Raw genomic sequence first — 21,128 nt, forward strand, 5'->3', positions numbered from 1 at the left:
CCTGATTCAGAATAACCATTATTAGCTTTGGGTTTAGTTTGCTCTTCTTTTTCTAGTTACTCAAAATTTAAAGGTAGGGTACGGATTTGAGATTTTTCTTCTTTTTTTAATGTGAGAGTTTACAGCTATAAACTTCCCTCTGAGCACTGCCTTAGCAGCATGCCATAATTTTTGGTACGTGTTTTCATTTTCATTCATCTCTGAACTTTTTCTAATTTGCCGGTGATTTCTTCTTTAACCCATTGGTAGTTTATGAGTGTGTTGTTTAATTTTCAGGTATTTGTGAAGTTTCCAAATTTCATTCTTTATTAATTCATTCCATTGTGATCAGGAAAAGATACTTTGTATGATTTCAATCTTTTTAAATTTACTGAGACTTGTTTCATGGCCTAACATATGGTCTATCCTAGAGAATGTTCCATGAGAATAACTACTGTTAATAGTTTTATATATCCCATTAGAATTCTGCTGTGCATTTAAGGTCTACAGATTGATAACTACATGTATGTGGATAAATTTATATTTAAAGGGCTAAATGTATCTTTAATATATGATTTTTATTTATTTATCTTATTTTAAAAATATATCATTTTTATTGTTTGCATATGATTCTATTATTTGGCTATTTCATAATATATCTAACTGGTATATTATGTGATTGGACATTGAGACAGCTTCTAATTTTTTTCACCACAAAATAAGACTCTAATGATTATGTATCATTAAATACCTGACCAAGATACTTAATCATAACTATTAAGTGATTACCACTGTAAGGAAAGAAATAGCTCTGACTCTTCCAATAAAAATCCTGCCAAGATACATACTGAAGTCAGTGACCAAAAGTAAAAACCTTTTATAAGGATCTTACCTTGAATTTTCTTGAAAACTCTGGAATTCATGAACTTAAGAAATCTGTCTGCATAAAAGCTTGGTCTATGAACGGAAACAGTGTCCTGCAAGGACAAATCAAGCATCACAGGGTTACCTCTCAGAGAGTTTATCTCAAGTCACAAGAAAGATCTATGCAATTGGTTCTCTGTTGGTGAACGTCCTGGACCAAAAGTGGTCAAGAGCTAGAAAGACAATGCCCTGTATCCTATGGGCCTGGGAGTCTGGGGCTGGAGGAGTACGGCACAGGCTCGGTTGAAACAAGGATTCCAGACACTCAAGGTGAAACCCGGCAGGGGAGAGAGAGCAAAAAGATTCTGCTATATACATTGAAACAGCTGTCTTTATTTACAACATTGTGTCCCAGGAGGGGCTTTTAAATCCTATTATTTTTTTTTAACCTACAGGCAATCAGTGCACCAAGTGTCATCTGGAATGAAGGGTAACACTCTTAGTCATGAACAAAAATTGGGGACATAAACAAACAAAACCATCCTAATGTAACAGTGACATGTAAGTTAAAAAAGCGTTCTGGTTTCATCTCCAAGTAATAAGATGAGTAGACACTAGGAGGATTTCTAGGAGACGAGGCTAACAGATAACTCCCCTTACACTGAATTATCTACTAATTACATAGGGTTGAATTGAATTAAATTGTTAACTCAATTCTTCTCTCATTCTTAGCAGGATTCTTTAGGACTAAAGGGTTATTTTATTATAAATCCAGGAAAGATGGAGGAAGGAGCTAATTCTATATGTTTGTTTAGTAATCATTTACCCAAATCATGTCTCCAAGCTGTCCATTGCTAGACATAGTAAATTTGCTTATGTAATGCTCTATTTTGAATCTAGGTGTACGGGTTCCAATACAGAAATTTCTAAAAATTTAAGTTTAGATACTACAAAGTATCTGCAGTGGGGCTGGAGGAAAAAACACATTGGACCAGAAGTTAGGAGACTTGGTTCTGGTGTTAGTTCTAATTTTAAAAGGTTATGTGATCCTGAGAAAAGCCAGAGTCTCAGGGCTTCAGGTTCTTTATTTGTGAAACAGGTGTTACAGGAGGCATATTGTAGCTGGGACAATCTATAATTCTGTAGTCAGCAAGCGATGAAGCACACAGTCACAGGGTCCCTTTTCAGCCACATTGTAATAGTCCTCTGACTATCACGGAGGCTGTACATGTGTTGAGAAATTCACCACTGGTTTAACACGTACTCTTCCCAGTATCCTGGCAGCTTCTGTGTTAAGTGGATACATTTCCCCAATGAGTACAGTAATTTAGAAATATCAGTAGGATGCAAGAGGCAGAGGAGTATCCATAGATGATTAAGATTCAGCCCCAGCCTTTAAAGAGAAGTTACATTGTTCTTCTCTTTGGTACGAATAAAACATTGTTTAGAATAGAGCCATGTTTGTAAACAAACAAAAATAAGTTTATGATTTATAATCAGCACAGAGATTTTTATTTAAGGAAAAAAACCAAACTAAAAACAGAAGATATATTTTAAATAGACAAAGGTGGAAGCCCTTAGAAGGATCTAGCCTATATAGGAGTAGGCCATTTAGATCAGAAATCTTGTCTGCTAACAGGGAATTTTAGTTGTCTCCGAAAACAGAAGGGCAATGAAACAGAGGTGTTTACTCTCTTTCCCTTCCATTTTAAGGTACTATGTAGTCCCTACCTTTCTCAGCTGGAAGGAAAAATAAAATTAACCTATCGTCTTGACCTTTTCCTAGGAGGAATCTTTGATCTGAGTAAGACTGAGGTTCATTCTTAGAAACAAATTTGTGAACCTTGTTGTTTAAAAGTGCATTCCGACAAAGGTCAGTCTATAGCCTGCGGATAAAACGCAGGTCTTTCATGCCGAAAGGTGATTAACAGTCTTCCACAGAACTGACAATGTGCGTGTTCTTTTCCGAGGAAGGAGAATAACATCTATAATTTATCCTTTTTCAAAGGAAAGCGTCTGCCAACATCTTAAAGGGAAAGGTGTGACCAAATCTTTAACCAATATATGCTTTGGAAGTGCCACTTCAAGTTATTAACTTAGGGAGGTTTAGACAAATAAACCTCCTGTCAGTAGCAGGAAGTTGAAATCTAACATCTAGATGGGACTGTGTGTGTGTGCGTGTGTGAGAGAGAGAGACACAGACAAAGAGACAGAAAGAGGGAGGTGGGAAGAGAAAAAAGAGGAGGTGACTGCTCCTTTGATAATTGACTTTTTTTTTTCAGTTATGTCAATTAAGACATACTCATATCAGTTAGCCTGTATAAATGTCTATGTAAAAACCCATACCAACTTCAGAGTTTTCACATTTTATGTCCTCATTATGTGTTAGGCATCATGTTGAACATGAATGTGCATTAATTTATTTCATCCTCACATCAGGCAGGTACTATTACTATCCCCTTGGTACAGATGACAAACCAGGCTGAGGAAGAGAAGCCAAATAACACGCATGTGCCTGGGTCACATGGCTAGTCTGGTGGTGAAGGCAGAGTTCAGATCCAGCTGTCTGCAATCAGAGTTGGGGCTCAAACCCCTCTGTAGCTTGGTCTCATGAGAACTTCATTTGAACTGCCCTACTGATCTTCCCAGTGCCTGTGAAAAAAGTTTCCTCTTTTTTCTCATCATTATGTCATAATTGAGTCCTTCAGATTTCACTTAGAAACAGATGGCATTTTGTTTTTCAGACCTCTACCTAGCTGCTAGGCTGGATGTCATCTATTATAATAGATGGCTATTTATGCTGTCTTTGTTCTCAGATTTGAATCAATCTGCTAGCCTAGGATTCTGAGTTTATAAAGACCTTTTTTACCTCTCCTCTTAAAGTCCAGTGACATGGTTTCCTGGACACACTCTGAAGTCTCTGAGAAAACAAAAATATATACAGTTTGACAAGGGATAAAAGTCACTTACGCCATCATAAACAAGAGCTTTCCAGGAATGTTCTAACTTCTTCATTAACCTAAATGTAAACAGACAGAAAAATAAATAAAAATGAAGATGTAAAATCACTCCTGTTTGGTGAATTTTCAGAACCTTTTGTTGATTAATTTTGAAATAATAAAAGACCACTTCTCAAAAGTTCTTACCTGTATGATTGAAGAATGTCGATAATGCCCATAAATAAAAGCAGTTTTTCTCCCTTATGGCTTTTAGCTGGAATGCCTCCCATTCTGTTGATACAGGAAAAGAGAAAATATTTTTCATGTAAGAGTAGGAAGTTAAAAATCACTTCTAAAAAATAGACTGAAAATAAAAGTGGACAGTCTTTAAGAATTCTGGGCTATCTCCCCATATTCATCTTTCTTCTTCTTCTTCTTTTTTTTTTTCTTGCATCAGTTAAAGTCTTCCTGGGAATCCAAAATGATGTACTTCCCCACAAAAAAGAATAATATCATAGCTGTCAACTCTGAAGAGTTGGATGTAAAGAATCCAATTAAAAAATCATTCCTATTTTAAAACTATGAGTGAGAATTTTTAGGGCATTATAAGATATTACTTTTAAAAATATAAGACTTTTTTCCTGCTCAAAAGAGTAATATATATTTACTGTTGAGTTTTTAAAATAAAATACAGAAATACACAAAAAATACATTAAAAAACACCACTCCTAGGATGCACAGATAACTACTGACTTTTTGTATCCTTTTCCAGTACATGTGTATGTATTTATTAATCCATGAAGGGGATTATTTAATTTATCATGCTTTATAACCTGAATTTTTCACTTACTAAATGAACTTTTCCTCATATTCAATGCTAACGTGATTTTTAATAGCTGCGTAGTATTTCAACATATTGAGATAGAATAATTTGTTTAACTGAGTATTGGACATTTAGATAGATCTGCAAACAAGAATTTCACTTTATAAAAGTGAAATATACCCATGGTTTAGTCAGTATTGGAGAATCCTAGAAGGTAGGTATTTGTGGCCATGGAAAATAATTTCTTTCAGTCTCCTTGTTCAGCTAGTACACACACCTGATGCAGTTAACCATTTGAATAATATTCTTTGGTTGTAATTGTTTTTGATAGTCAATATGCACTTTATACATGCAAATCAATCCTGCAGTTATTATCACATCTGGCTGAGGCGAGAGACCACATCTGCCAGGGTGCAAGACTAGAACAACAGAATCCCCTTATGCAGATAAAAAGCTCTGAATTGCAAACATCATTCCTCTCATGTATTTGCTTAAATACATGTTTGTTCAAATTCAAAGTTTATTCTCCCCTTTTGCAGTGGATGTTTTGCATATGTAGTAAATGGGGTAAAAACATTTTCAGCCATTGTTAAAAATGGAGCCATTTGAAAAAAGAAACCAAGTGGTTGAAAGAATAACAACTCAGGAAACTGCTACTCATCTAGTTATCTACAGATGAATAGAAATGAAGGTGGCTTCATCCATTTCAGTGCCGAGTAGCACTCCATTCACAGAGTGCCACTGTAAGGGGAATGTAGTTCCATGTAATTACCCAGTGACGTGGGCTGCCACAATCAGGAGGGTGGGCAGGCATGTGGCTACACTTACGTGTCTGGGTTTTCTGTGATGATCCCATCTCCAGATTTCCCTGGACCTTGGATAGATTCCATGGCTGTTGAGTAGAGGACCTTCTGCATCCCAGGCCTCTTAGCATCAGGCACATTTTGTGAAGTCTCATCTTCTTTCTCTTTGAGGGAATGGTCCAAGATGTGGATCCCCAGCAAAAGGCTATAGTCCATAATCTTGAAGCTTTCCAGCACCTGAGTGAGAAAAAGAACCAGGAGGCCAGTTAACCCAAATGACCTGTAAGTCTCATCTGCACAGAATCAGAGCTCGAGACAGAAGACACTTAGCTCCCACATCCTTGCCAGTGGGTGGGTGACAGAAGAAAAAGCAAAATAAAAACACCTGCAGTTGTTATTAGGCCACATGCAGAAAGGATTATCACAGTGGCTCCAAGATGGGAATTGTATACAAATCTAAAGCAAGCACATCTTTTCGTAACCCTCCGTGAATGTTTCACTAATAGCATTTATTGAACACTTTCCATGTGCCCGTTGCTAGGTGGTTCACTTGGATTCAATCTTCATGACAACCTTATGAGCTAGGTACTATTATTATCTCTATCTTACAGATGAAAACGTTGAGGCACAGAGAGATAAAGTAATTTGCTCAATATCACACAGCATGTAAGTGACAGAGACCCAAGCACTCAACTCTGGCATCCACATTCCTACGCACTAGACCAGAGAAATCAACAACTAGTAGTGTCTATGAGCTTGTGCCCTCCCCAGCACGAAGACTCAGCTGGAATGTGTTTTTGCTTGTATTCTGTTCTCAAAATCTTTAAACTTGCTGGAGGTTAGTGGTCTCCTTTTCAAAGCCTGTCTTTCAAAGTTGCCATTCAGTTCCCTATGGCAAGTCTTTTTAAAATATATGATCTCAACAAAGAACACACAGGACTTAATGTTTAATTATCCACTCAGCAGACAGTGGGGAAGCGAGGGAATTTAAAAATAGTCGGATGCAGCCAGAGGAGATAGCAATGCTCTGAAAGGAAATGATAGGAGACAGGGTCTGATTGAGACAGCTTCAGAGCGTATGCAGGTGGGGCCTTGACACTCAGGACCTTCTTAGATGGAGCAGTGCTAAGGAAGAGTGCCTGAAAACTGGATGTTTTCCTCTAAGATAAAGTTCTTTTTCTACTAGGTTGTATATGATTCTCCCCTACAATGGACTTTTAATACCTGTCATTTCTCACACAAAGCTTCTCAGAAAATCAAAACAGCCCAGAAAATAAGACAATCCTGGTTGTCAGAACAGTTGTCTCTGAGCCAACATGATAAGCTGTCTCCACACCTTAGTTAGGAACTACCTTGGAGGAGCATAGGCTATAGTAATTGCTTAAGCTTCTCACTGTCCCTCTCAGCCCAACTGTTTTTGGATATTTATATTTTACAAAAGAGGGGGTCAGGCCTGAGGATTCAAATACCTGCAGTTGCCACTTCATGGATGCCATTTGGCAAAAAGCTTTGTGAACTATGGCATATGTAGCTTTCAAAAAATATAGTTATCCAGCCTCGCAGGTAGCTTTGCCATCAATGAAAAACTGAGCAGGCTGCAAGTGGGTATCAATTATCCCAGGTTGTTCACCCTTCATCTTTCAATATACTAAGTCAAGTATTTTCAGAAAGGAGGCAGGCAAGAGCTGAGCATAGAATCGTATTATTTAAGAGGTGTAGGCCATGGCATTTCCTAACCAAAGAGATCTGAGAGTGGTCTGATAACAATGCGGAACCAGCCCTCCTAACTGCAGGAGGAGTGATGTTAAGATTGGAAGAGGAAGGTAGTGGTGATGGGAAATACTTCTTGCCACTGACCCAGCACTTGAACATGGGACCCACTGGTTGGTTCTCCATGGAGGTGTATCAATGCCTCACACTGCCACAAAGTAGCACAGACCGTGGAAGAAAACAGGACTGTTTCGTGTCAGGGGTGCCAAGAACCCAACCTCTTAAAAGAAAACATTAATGGCTATTAGATGCTTTCTTCAGACAGAAACAAGTGGTAGAAGGGTCTTAGTCTTTCTAATTCTCAATCATACTGAAATGATGGCTGGGGAATGGTACCCACCCAGATAGCTTCATACACACTTCACAATGATCACTACCTGCATTGCTAATTTTCCTGCTCACATTTGTCCATGCTGGTGTTTCCTTTCTTAGAGAGACTGGTGGGTAAGGACATGGGGATTAAAGAGCATGGTCTCTGTGACTTTAGGTGGGTCACATTACCTCCCTGTGCCTCAGTTTCCTCATCTGTAAAAGGGTGGCAATGATATTACCTACTGTATAGGGTGCTTGTGAAAATTAAATATGGCAATGCAGGCAATGTAGAAAACTCTTTAGCATAAAGTAAGTGCTCAACTAATTGCTAGCTATTATCATTATAATTGCAATTCATGGTGAATCATTCCTCACACTAGTTCAAGAGACTACAGGTGTCAGCTTGAAATAAATACTTGTAACGTTACGCTTGGGAAAACAAACGTCACTAAAAAGCCAACAAAATACAACTGCATTTCTAGCCTGCTTACCAGCGTCATTTTGACAAGTTCCAATTCCTTTAAAAGCTCTGTGTTTGTGGGTACCCAGTGGTATTGCCTGATGTTCAACAGAAAAAGGATGGCTGACAACACAGCAATTCTGGTCAATGAGCTATTAAAATGACTGCCTTATAATCTATATGGGGAACGGTCCCATTTTCAATTGGCAAAAGATACAGTCTTGTGTCCTGCACAGCCCAAAGTACCCATTTATAAATGTTTCCTCCAAAGCAGTGAATTGACTTCAAAAGCAAGTTCTAATCAGACTCTGTGACAACATTGTGGATATTCCCAATAGGCATCCAGAATCATTTACTCGAGTTAGGAGTGGCAAAGATCCAAGGGCATTCCTGACACCATGTTTTTCCTGTGCAAAGCATTTTCTTCTGCAGAGCATCCACAAATTAATTCCACCTATTAAAAAGTGATTTTTTATAAAATAATTTTTCTTACGTTTTTCGTGCAATGTTCAACGTGAACTGTTTGGTTGGCACCTGCAGTCTCTTTTACTGGCCACGAACAGGCCAAAGAGAATCCATGCATTTTACAGGTGATGTGAAGTCAGGCTGTGGTCCAACTTTAACTATTGGATAAGGTAAGAAACTATTCTGATGCTGTAAGCGGTCAAATATTTGTCCCGGTTTAATTTTTTTTAAAAAAGAATAAGCTTCAAGAGAGAATTAATTAAGAAAAAGTGATAACATTTTTTGAAAAGTTATTCATTTCCTCTGTACTCTTAAATTGGATTGGCAGCATCCCGGAAGGGTACCAAGTTGTCCTCAGGAGGCCAAGGCTCCTATTCTCAGAGTGACAGGCTTAAAAAAATAGAAATTCTATCCCTACTGTGAAAGTTGATCGGTATAGTTAGAGTATGGGTTAGGCGAAATCACCACCCATTAAAACATGTGAAGGAACAAAAAGAGAAATATATACATATGCATATATTTAAAATCAGATTTTAAAACTTCTGCAATGAAAAATTCTGGGAACGGATTTTAGTCACGTGTTTTTAAGATTTGCATCAGTTAGGAAAAAAAATAATTCTGTGATTCATATCATCCCGGTCCTTTAAAGAAATTGATAAATCTTCCAAAACCTTAACACGTGTCAGCTTCAAGAGTGAGCGACATTCTGCTACGTGACACCAGTTGGCCTAGTTCTTCACTCAGGTGCATGCTTGTTTCTGGAATGTCTGCCAGATCTCACTGTTGCTGGTGGGTTTTTTACCTGTGCGTTTGCTATTCAAAACGCAGGTTACAATGCAAACACAGGTGCCTTTCCATCTAGCTTGGGCAGGACTTTACTTTCCCACTTGTAAAAAGAAAAAAAAAAAAAAGGGAAACAGGAATGATTCACAGAACTATTTAAAACTGAAAGCGAGTTGCAATAATGCAATGCTTTTTATTGCCAAAGTCAGATTTTCTTTTTCTTCTCTCTCAAGGACTATTTTAAGTCAATAATAACATTGGAATGTAGTAAAAAAGTCAATGTCACAGCAGCTGGTAGAGTACCCTGAAGACGTGACCAAAACTATCTGTTCCTGAAATAAGAGCATGTTCCCTGGGTTCTCATGGCCAGCGATGATGCACGAGGAGTGCTCTTACAGCTTCTGTGGGTTTGGGGGCCTAATGTGGAGATATCCTAACTCAGAATGGTAGGCACTGCTGTCCTTTCTTTGTGGCCAAAGGTCACAAAGGGTGGCTGGTCCTCCTTTTCCTTTTACATATTTAACACCGCACTCCTTAGCCCACTGCAAACTGACTCTGTCCCGCTGCTAGCAGGAGCTGGAGTGGCTGCAAGGCAGTCACAGCTCTGTGTCCTAAAGCCAGGTGGCCTGGTTTGACTCATAGCTCCTCCACTCTTTGTCCTCAGACAAAGTACCTAACATTTCCGGTATCTACTCTTGCCTGTATTGTCTCTATGTAGGAATTCCTACCAACAGAATTGTTGTGAAGATTGACTGGGTCAATCTGTATCAGGTCTTAGGCATACAGGAAGCACCCAATTAATGTCACCTATTCTTGTCATTCCTCATCACTTGCAGGGTCAATCCCTAGGACCACCCCACCTGGAATGAGTCTCCCCTCTGCCTCAGCTTTGCCTGCCTTCTCTTGGTTCTTTGCCTTTCTATTTGTCTTTCCCACTCTTTCTTCTGTGCCTTTAAAGGTGTTCACCAAAGTTCTCTCTTCAACTCTTTTCTTTCTCTACTGTTTAGTAGTTACATTCATTGACTCTTTTGTTGGGAAAAAAAATGTTTAAGTGTCTAACCTGTGCCAGGCACTGTGGAAGTTGTTGGATCTTCAGGAATACATTAAACAGACAACTATACTGTCCTCAGTATTAAACAAGTCTGAACTACAGATTGCAATGAGGCCTGGGGGGAAAATCGAGGTGCTGCAGGAGACCCCACAAGGAGTACCGGCTTTTGACGGGGGAGAATTTCAACAGGCCGGGTCAGACATGATATACTTGACCTAGGGCTGGGGGCGGCAGGGGAGTTTGAGGGAGAAGTGGTCAGATTTAAGAATCTTTTAGAGATAGATTCCAATTACCATCTTTCTACAGACAATTCCTAAATTGTTATCTTTATCCTGATCTCATTTCTAAGCTGCAGCCCAATATATTTCCTTCCAGACATCTCTAAACTTCCATACACGGTCATGCTGCAACCCTAAATTCTTATCTCACCCCAAACAAATTCTTTCTCCTCTCTTCCCTCTTTTATTTGAAACCATTCTAATGTAGATTTAAGACTTCATGGCCCCTTTTCCTTTCATTGAGTTGCCCAATCCTATAGTTTCTATTATCAAAACTTTCCTTTTCTCTAATGTTAATGATTTGATTTCAATTTCCCTTTTTTCCCTCTCAGATCCATCCCTGACACTGGTGCTTGACCGGGTCACATCATGCCCCTACTCAAAGCCTTCAATCTCTCTCCATTGCTTGGTTCCAACGCCTCAATTTGACATTGAAGGTCTTCATCATTAGGCCCCAGCCAGCATCTTTTTGTTATTTAATACCTGCCTAAAGACACCTCCCGGCTTGCCAAACTGGAATTCCTTAATTACCCCTAAATGTGCTCTGAAGATGTAAGCCCTGATATCTTTTTGTTCATGCTGCTTCTTTTGGAACATTCTTACTATCTTTTCAAATCCTATTGATTTTTCCAAGCCTACCTCAACTCTCCCCTCCATGAGAATTGACTAATGATTTCAACAAACTGTTGGGAAGAAGTCTCCCCTCTGAAAGCCCAAGCACATTATCAGTGTTCCTCTGTAGATAGATCCAAAATATGTTTGAAAACAGCTGCATTTCAAAATTGGTACCCAGCACCAGATCTACCTCGGGTTACAGCTCTGTTCCTCCTATCATACACACAGGACAAGCTCACCAAAGGCTTGTTTTACTTTATGCTTCATGCTGTGTGCTCCAAAATGCATGTTTATTATGTTGCTTTCCATGCGTGTCAGTAAAAACCAAAACATTCAGCAGCAAAGAGCATATGATATTACACCTTATATCTTAAACATAAGAACTGGATACTGTGCATCATGATTACAATGCCTGTGAAAAATTTTTAGCACTGACAACATTTACTGTAATGATGTACTCTGTATCGTCAGAAAAACAAAGATAAAAGTCCACAGTGTTTTCAAATCTAGCCACGCCTAGGTATTTTATATACACTGTGTCAAGGGCAAAAATCAAGCTAGTATTTACAGAGACTCTTTTCATTTGCTGTTTAGTAGGCATGCAACAAGATGGCAGATGAAAGACAAGGTTGTTTTGATATAAACTAGGCTGAGCTTTGAGTCTAGTAAGATTATCACATTTCTCTTCAGGAAGCCTTTGCAAGGACAGCATGTCACAGGCTCAGTCAACTGCAAAGACTCTGTAATCATCCGAGAATGCTTGGTGCTGACCCTTGGATGGAACACAGATCAGGGCCTCCTTAGCTTTCCTGTCCCCCAGTGCCTCTGCTCTTCCAACCTGTTAAGAATGTCAAGTTAAGTTAGCACAAGACTGAGAAACCACAATCAGTAGATAAATCCAAAATATGTTTGAAAACAGCTGCATTTAAAAATTGGTTCCAAGCACCAGAAGATATTACAAATGGTAAATGTAATGCAGCTCAAGTAATCTGTTAGAGATGTGTGATGCAAAACAGAGAAGGATAACAATTGTAGGAGGAAAAGAAATGCTTTATTAATTGGATCTTAAGCAAGCAAGGTTTCTAATGATTTCCCATGTCACAGGGGACATGGAAATTAACCCATTCAAAACATACTGTATTGAGCGCCTACTATGTGCCAGGTACTCTCTTAGTTATTATAAAAATCCTTTGAGCATTCCAGCTAATATATAATAAAATTAAAATATCCCCGTGTTCCAACTCCTAATGAATGAATGGATCTAGTCCAGGGTCATCAAAAGCTGCTAACATCACAGAGGGAAAGGCATTCTGACACCATGTGCCTCCCGATGGGAGGAGACACCACATACGAAGTCAGACCTAAAGCTGGCCAAACCTCTAGATCCAAAAACCAATTTCCAGAAAAAAACAGACAAGAGTGGAGCCTGTTAAATAAACCATGGGATGTAATCGGCAAGATCCAGACTCTGGGATAAACAACCCAATGTCTTCAACAAATACCTTTAAAATGAAAAAAACTAACAGTGACAGAGCACTTAGCAAGTATTTAAATCTGGATCCAAACCACAAAAAAGTTATTTCTGAAACAACTAGAAACTTGAACACTGACATACGATAATTAGTAAGAATTACTAATATTTTTAATGTATGGTAATGGTTTTGCAAGTTTTTTTTTTTTTTTAAAGAAGCCCTTAGCTTTTAGGGATTCTTACTAAAATATGTATGAAGGAAATGTTGTGATGCCTGGGATGTACTTCAAATTATATGGGGAAGGAGGCAGTAAAAATTAGGTACAGAGTATGTATGGATTCGTTACAATACTCTGTCTATATGGGTTCGTTACAATATTCTGTCCACTTTTGTATATGTTTGAACTTTTCAAAAATAAAGTTTAATATGCTACTTTGAAATGCGTAGATAAAATGCATTTCTATACTCGGTTAGCATTAACTTACTCTGTTGATGATTGGATAAAGATGGCATAGATGAATACAGAAATTAATAATTTAGGATCTTAACTAAGTAAGTGGTTAAAGCAGAAGACTTGCTGTGCCCTAGCCTACCTGATCACTCTTTGATGACAAATCTAAAGAATAACCAAATTAACAAAATGTGGAGCTGACGGGATGATGTACCAATGGCCCTGAGGAATGTTCCCAGCTGGCCGTCAGTCTAGTCCCTGAGTAGGAGTTAATGACTGGCAAAATAATTTGTGTTAATTCAGTAATATAAGAAAATGAAAAATAATATCCTGGAGATTTAATGCAAATAGACATTCTTGGAAATACTGGTTTAGGGAAAAATGAGTTGAAGGGTCTGCCATTCCTCCTAAGTAGGCTCCTCAGAGTATAGCTCCAAAATTACTTGACATGGCAGTCTAGTTAGAGCTGAATGCTGCCTTTGTAATTGAATTCAATTTCTTCAGTAAAGCTCAGTGTTTTCTCCTAATGTAATAATGGGAAAATATAGGTTGTGGCCACCTCATTTTGGCTGGTAAAGCAGAATGAAATAAATATTATATCCTTAGCCTAGTTAGTTATGGCAATAATGTGTTTTTCACTGTGTCTAATGCAGTGATTTAGAATTTTGGGCTGTGCTGGATTAACTTGTACCAAGGCTTTTTTTTTTTCTCACTTGAAAAGCTTGAAGTAATAGAAGTATACTTTATATGCATTAGAAATACTTGTCCATCATTTTCAAAGATTTTATATGCATCTATATTCATCAGCTTTCTATATTAAATGAATTTTGGAATTTTTTTCTTTATAGATACTTTGTTTCTACAAATAAAGATTTCTTAAATTATCTTGTAAACATATTTAAAAGTAACATCTTATGTTAAAATGCTAAGTCCTTTGATTATATATCTTCTAGTTGGCTTCACCATGAATGATTCACCTCACTGAGGCTTAACTGGCAGGACAGTGGGAGCCCAGCGCTGGCCAGCTGCCCTGCCACACATGAGGTGACATTCCGGTGTCTTCATCACTGTCTCCCATAGTCCACCCCCTCTGGTGAAATGCCTTTCTTGGGAAAGAGGAAAAAGGACTTAGTCCTCCCCTCTAGCATTACTCTTATGAATAAGGAAAGAGAAAAACGGAAAAATCTGTTGACGAAAATAAGACCTTGATGGTTTAGACTTAAAGTTTAAATTGGGCTTCTTAGAGAAAGGACCATATCCTACTCATTTTCGTACCTCCCACGGGTCTCATCACAGAGCCTTACGCAGAGAGAATTCAAAATCTATTTGCTGAATGACATGTAACTAATTTGGAATTAATTAGGAAAGTAAGGTAGGATTTGTCAACTGAGATTCTTGTGGTGGTTTGAGGCCAGAGAAACCAGGCCCATAAATGCTCTGAGAATCGTCAAAGCTTCCACAGGGCAGGAAGACTCGGAGGCCTGGGAAAGTCATCACTGGTTGAGAAGCTTACAATTTAAGAAGAACAGCGAGTACCTATGGGGTGAGTTTTGAGAAGTGAGAGAAAACTCAGGTTCTGTGAGGTGTTGCTACAAATGGATTCTTTGGAGTCTTGAGGTATTTTAGTTTTTGAATAATATGTACATGATCCAAGTAAAGAAGGCACAGAGGGTGGCTGAATGCCATGTAGTGCAAAGCCACACTTAGCACGAGGGTGACAGTTCAAGGCGGAACTAGAATACAGTAAGTGGAGGGGCCTGTGGCAATGTTGTCACACTGTGTGTCAACATGTGATAAAGACCCTAGTTTCCAAGTGTGATTACCTAAAAAGATGGCGTGATAAAAGAGGGACAATTTATACCAGTCCTGAGAGGGAGTTTGTCTTTGTCTAAAGAGAATGTTTAGAAACTGAGAGGTGACTGTCTAAACCAGAAGAGACTGCAATATTATTAACTGGTAAATTTAAGTTTGGGGAAGTATTCATAGATGCCAGTGAGGAAGAGTAGTCATGATAATTAACTACATTTTCCCTTCACATCTGAGTGTTAGAGAAAGTAAATCGGCAAACTGAAATCACTGCTTTCTCTGTTCCTTGAAAGTTAAGTTGTTGACATTTTTCTGAAATTGCTAACAATCTAGAAAAAAGTTGGGTATCTCCTTCAGAAAGAGGAGGAATATCCAAGGATGGAGAATCTCCACTTCTAAAGAACTCCTTGTCATTATCTGCAGACAGATGACCAGGTGCTGATGAAAATGCAGCAAACCCGAGCTGGTGGTTATGATGGTTTGTCTTTGGAACAGCTGGTGCCGGCTGAATACAGGCAAAGTGTACAAATGAGGCCTTCAAGTGGATAACGAAGGAGAGGAAGTTAAAGAGCTGTGGACTCATTCCAGCCTGGTTCACATCCGGGTTGGATGAGGGTATTTTAAATAAACATTAGATTTTAACTTCCCTGCATCCCTAATAGCTATTGACAACTGATATGTCCAGCGGACTGTGCATCCCTTTTGAAATACTTTTTTGATGTGTACAAATGGAAAAGTTCACAGATGTATCCTTTTCATGAAAAGTTGAAGTTTACTACATAAATGCATTCATAATGCATTCTCCTCAACCATTTCATTCTTATGGAGGAGGCAGAAATTCCCCATAGAGATTTTCTACCTCACCATATAGAAGAACAATATTTTGAGGGACAAAAATGAGGAGAGAAGAGTTATATTTGCCTGATGAAAATAACTGAGTTTAAAAATTTCTTTGAAGGAAGAACTCTGGTGATATCAAAGGGACAGTCACTTGTAGGAGAGAAGAGTATATACAAAGTGTGACTGACTCTGGTGGGGATAAAAAGCCACATGCGTGGGCCAAAGCCTCTCAGAAGCCAGTACGTGGTGATCTTTTCTGAAAGGTTTAGAACCACCGTATGGCCAAAGAAGTACCTGGCTTTTCACAAGGCAGTCATGCAGGCCTTGTTCCTATAGCACTGTGGGTACTTCATAAACGTGCACTGGATGTTGGATGAATGAAATAAAGCCCTATAAAACTGAACTGCTTTTACTCTTTGAAAGTATTCCCAGTAGCCTAACTTGCAAGCTTCTGGGAGGAAGACAAGGTCATGTTTGGCAGGTACACGATGAGCTGAGTAACATCCCACAAGACATATTTTGGAATCATTGTCTAAACTTCGTAATGTTTTCCCAGACGCCATAAACTCTCAAATATGTTTTAAATCTCTGTCATTCAGTCCCTCACCAGATTCTGGAAGTTCCTCCTAAAATATGGATGCTCAACTCCATTTTGTAAATCACCAGGGTTTGCACCCCCTCTGTCTGCTTTGGGTACTGATAACCCACTTTGTTTCCCACTGTGATGCATGTGACTGGCTCACATCAGCATCCACAACAAGGTCTACAGGGGCCAACCTCAAAGCCATTCCAGATATATCTTCAAAGCCAGAGTTGTTACCATCAGGCCCACTATGGCCACTTCCCCTTCCTGCTCTCCTGTCTGCATTCACAGCGTTCTCAGTAGGGAGGAGGATGTGGTCCTGGGGGCATTTCCTTCCCTTTACTCCAGACCCTCAGATACTTCGTGACTTCTTTCATTTGGGACCCACACTGACCTTACCTCTGCACTTACAGCCATCTACAAAGTCAAAGACAGGTAGGTTCTTTTCACACAAAAGCAGGAAACCCTAATACACTAGACATAGTATCATTTTATTTCATAAGCCCCAAAGTCTTGAGCTTCCATTAACTTGAATTATTGTATATTTAAATTTCAGCGTGACAAGTTACTTAAAATGAAAACTAGCTAGACACATCACAACAACTCAGGGAATGCTTTGATTCTCTAATCGTTAGGTAATATTTCTTTTAGGAAGAAAAGGAAAAGGAATTTACTTCTTAGGGCTGAGGAAGTTACTTGGTCTCCCATTTCTATTCTTTCTGTAGAAAAGTTTATAATACTTTGTTTGGTTTGAAGTAAGCATTAAAAGAAATAACTGCTGGCTTGATAATCCTTCAGTTTTAGGAGTGAATGAGAATTCTTGAAAGCTGCTCACACAGGACTTAACATCATCCATCTGGTCCCTGATCTCCTTTTGCACAAGATTTCAAAAACAATTGACCTCACTGTAACCATCGCATTGCTTAGAAGGAAGTCTTGCTTGTAAGTTAATAGGATTTCACACGCACACACGTTGGTAACAGTTGACAAGTGTCAGTGGGCTTGATTATGCTTTTCATTAAACTTTTAAAATTAAATGTTTGGATTATTTAACTTTGTGTTCCTTAGTCACTTGGCACTGTATTCCTCTTCCCTCCCTCCTTGAAATAGGCTGCAAGATTTCATTAACTCATTTTCCTGTCTAAACCGAGTTCTTCACTTTGATAGAGCCTTTTCTTAACTCCTATAGCACCTGCTCTAATATCTCCCTGTCAGAGCTAGAGCACCCGTCATCAGGCACTTGTAGCCCACGATGTCTGCATCTGTCTATGCTATTACCTAATGTCAGCGCACCTTCCCCCATTACATCCGCAAGCTCCTTAAGGGGAGTGTAACAGTGAGAGAACGTGGGTTTGGAGTCAGAGAGGCCTGGGTGTGTACCCTGGATCCAGTACTGTCATCTCTGTGGACCTGAGGAAGCTGAACTCCTGAGGATTCACTTCTTCATCTGTCAAAAGAGAATCACTCTCTTCACTTCACAGCGCAGCTGTGAGGATCAGTGGGAGAATCTAGCTGCAATAGATCACCTGGCTCAAAGCAAGTCCACAATAAATGTTACACGAACCAACCCACGGATGAACTGAGCCTTGGAAATGTGTCCTTACTGCCCATGAAATCACGTATTATATATTGTATTGTGTATAAGTATTTGGTGATTACATATTACATATGATGTGTTTTAAGCGTTAAGCTACTTTGGTATCTGTAAGTTATATCAAAGATGGAACCTTCCCTCTGCCAAAAACTGGAATGGACGGTTCTGCAAAATATTGGGAATTACTTTTCTGGCTCAAATTGAGCTATCCCTTACTTAGTAGCAAGTCAAGCATGAACAACAACATAGAGGATTTTGATTTTTGTAGCTGTCCTGCCACTGTCTGGCACTGCCATTGTGTCCTTTCAGTTACTGCCAGCGGGAGGGCTCCTTTCTATCACCCACGTGCAGCAGAGCTAAACTGCAGCAAGTAGCAAAAGCCTGGACAAACATCAGCCCCCTTCCGAGATCAATGAACAGCTGTGGTGTATCCATAGTCTTACGTGGGACACGAGTCACCACCTAAATAAATAACTGAGGGGATGGAGAGGTCAACACAGTTGCAATTTACTAGTTTACTGGCCATTAACAGACATTGGACAAATGAGCGATACAAATTCACTTCAATTATCCACAAATTCACAATGGGGACATGATTTACTTTGGTTCTCTATTTCATGACAAACCATGTGTAGGTTTTTACCAAAACCTGCTTTTATTATGTTTATTGATTAGGTAAGTTTCACCATTTCAAACATGTTTGTTGTTATTATTTCTCAGGCTTCATCAGAAGACCCACAGCAAGAGATCCACTTGTGAGAACTGTCAAGGGGGCTGAAGAGTGGGAAATGAAGCCCCGCGGCTCCTGTTCTCACAGGGAGCAGATTTTAGCAGCAAACATTCGACATGTGATCAAGTAATTACAATATGATGAAGCAATACCAACGGCTACAGAATAGATTCAGATGAAGTGCTATGAGAATTTAAAGTCTCATAAAAATGCGTATTAGAAACATACATGCTAAACTCCTCTACGTTAGGCCTCTTCTCAGGAATCTTTGTCAATTGCATTAAGTCTAACAGACATATTATTAACCACCAGACTTAACTGTAAGATTTTCTGTTTCCTTTTTTACCACTCTTTTCTATATCCCAAAACTGCTTCTTTATTGGATTTATCTTTTGCTTTTCTGGAGTTTACACTTCAGTAATTTTTTAGTAAGAGACTGAAATACACACCTATCAGAATGGCTAAAATAAAAAAAAAATAGTTTCAACAGCAAGTGCTGACAAGGATGAGGAGAAATGGATTACTCATACACTGCAGGTGGGAATATAAAATCGTGTAACCGCTCTGGAAAAGAGTAGGGTAGTTTCTTACAAAACTAAATATGCACTTACCATATGACACAGAAATTGCACTCAGGCATTTATCTCAGAAAAATGAAAACTTATGCTCATACAAAAACTAGTATAGCAGTGTTAGCTTTATTTGTAAAACTCAAAAACCAGGAAAAACCCACATGTTCTTCAGTGGGTGAATGGTAAACCGTGGTACATCCATATCAAGAAATATCACTCAGCAATTTAGGGAGCAAACTACTGACACAGGCAATAACTTGCATGGATCTCAAAGGCGTTATGCTGAGTGAAAACAAGCCAATATCAAGGGGTATTACTGTATCATTCCATTTATACAGTATTCTTGAAATGACAAATGACAATTATAGTGGTGAAAAACAGATTGGTGGGGTCGTGGGGAGGGAGGTACTGTGGCTATCAAGGTAGCATTAGACATCTTTGAGAAGCAGCTGTTCTGTACTTGACTGTGGTCATTACATAAATCTATGTACATATAAAATTGCACAGAACCCTCCCTACGACATATACACACATGTGCATATATATAAAACTGGTGAAATCTGAAAAATATCAATTTCCTGGTTGAGTTATTGTACTAAGGTCATGCAAGATGTTACCATTGGGGGAAATTGAGTGAAGGGTATGTGAACTCAGTCTCTGTGTTAGCTTCCAAGTGCATATGAATCTACAATGATCTCAAAATAAAAAGTAAAAAAAAAAGGATTTACAGGTAGAAAAAAATTTAAAAAGTCCTTGCATATATGATAATGCGTTTATTTTTGTTCTCACAAGAAAACCTGGCTTGGCTAGGTAAGTCCAAAATTATTTTTTCTCAGAGTAGAGACTGGAAGACATTGTTCTACTGTTTCCCAGAACTCTTAGGATGCCTTCCAGCTCAAACAATCTTTTATTCTATGAGTTAGTTTTATTTATGTGTTCACCAACTTTAGCTTTGCTTTATCCTTATATTGCTATGGTATCAAAATAATTAACATTATAGCTAGCAAAGCTCATAATTTAAAACAATGGAACAATTGAAATATATTATGGGAGTATAGTGTTCGTAAAACATACTTTGAAAGACAGTGAATTTATCTGTATCTTCTTTTGTAAGTAATCCTAGGCGTGTGGACTCGATGCCCCTGTACTCTTTTAATGTTTTGGTTAAGATCTAGAAACAAAATCCAATTCCTTATAGATTAAAAAGCATTAAATTCAAACATTGCCACCACTAAGAGATGTACCTGTCTTTTCTATTAGGTCTGAAGCACCTTTTCCTCCCTGATAACTGGGAAGGCAACCAGTATGAAAGGAGAAAATAAACTGAACAAAATGCAAAAAATTTAATACTAAACAAAGTTACAGCTGAATGGTAAGCACTAGCCATGATGTTATGCTAAGTATTATAGAAAAATAACCCGTATTGTAACCCATGCCCATGGTAAGAATCTGATCTATAAATTTAGAGCTTGCCATACATACAAAGATCCGACTTTGCACATCGAAGAGTTTTGGTGGTCTTAAGACTGGTTTCATTAAATTCCGAGAACCTATTAATATTTATGGTAATAGTCATTTGTGTGAAAAAAGAAAATTGGTTCCACATTTGTTATAAATTAATAATTTTTGCTGCTTAATAAAAATGATAATAAATGTAAAATAAGTCATTTAAGTAATTAATTATAAAGACTGTGTCTAATATGACTCCCACTTGAAGGACTAAAAAACATTTGGGTTGTAAACACAAGTTCTCATTAACATACTTTATCTCAATGTCATTTCCCAGAGTTATCAATAAATATTGTAGGATGTAATAATTTATCAAATTAATTAAATGAGATGGGACTCTAGATTTTTCATAGATAAGTTATATCAGAGAATATTCACAGTAAATATTCATAATAAATTATAAAGACTGTGTCTAATATGACTCCCACT

The 21,128-nt window shown here is 38.4% G+C and overlaps 1 protein-coding gene across 2 annotated transcripts in view; it reads right to left on the reverse strand.

Annotated features, from left to right (window-relative positions):
- Positions 1-21,128, reverse strand: part of PIP5K1B (phosphatidylinositol-4-phosphate 5-kinase, type I, beta) — a 297,381-nt gene that overhangs the window by 76,496 nt on the left and 199,757 nt on the right. For both annotated transcript variants that reach the window (XM_012641625.1, XM_012641624.1), the window contains 4 exons: positions 5,434-5,645; positions 3,990-4,073; positions 3,814-3,862; positions 872-956 (listed from right to left, as the gene is read on the reverse strand). In XM_012641625.1, coding sequence (XP_012497079.1) covers positions 872-956; positions 3,814-3,862; positions 3,990-4,073; positions 5,434-5,645 — 430 coding nt within the window. The remainder of the gene's footprint in view (positions 1-871; positions 957-3,813; positions 3,863-3,989; positions 4,074-5,433; positions 5,646-21,128) is intronic.

This window comes from Propithecus coquereli, unplaced genomic scaffold (genome assembly GCF_000956105.1).
Source record: "Propithecus coquereli isolate 6110/MARCELLA unplaced genomic scaffold, Pcoq_1.0 Scaffold166, whole genome shotgun sequence".
Lineage (NCBI taxonomy): Eukaryota > Metazoa > Chordata > Mammalia > Primates > Indriidae > Propithecus > Propithecus coquereli.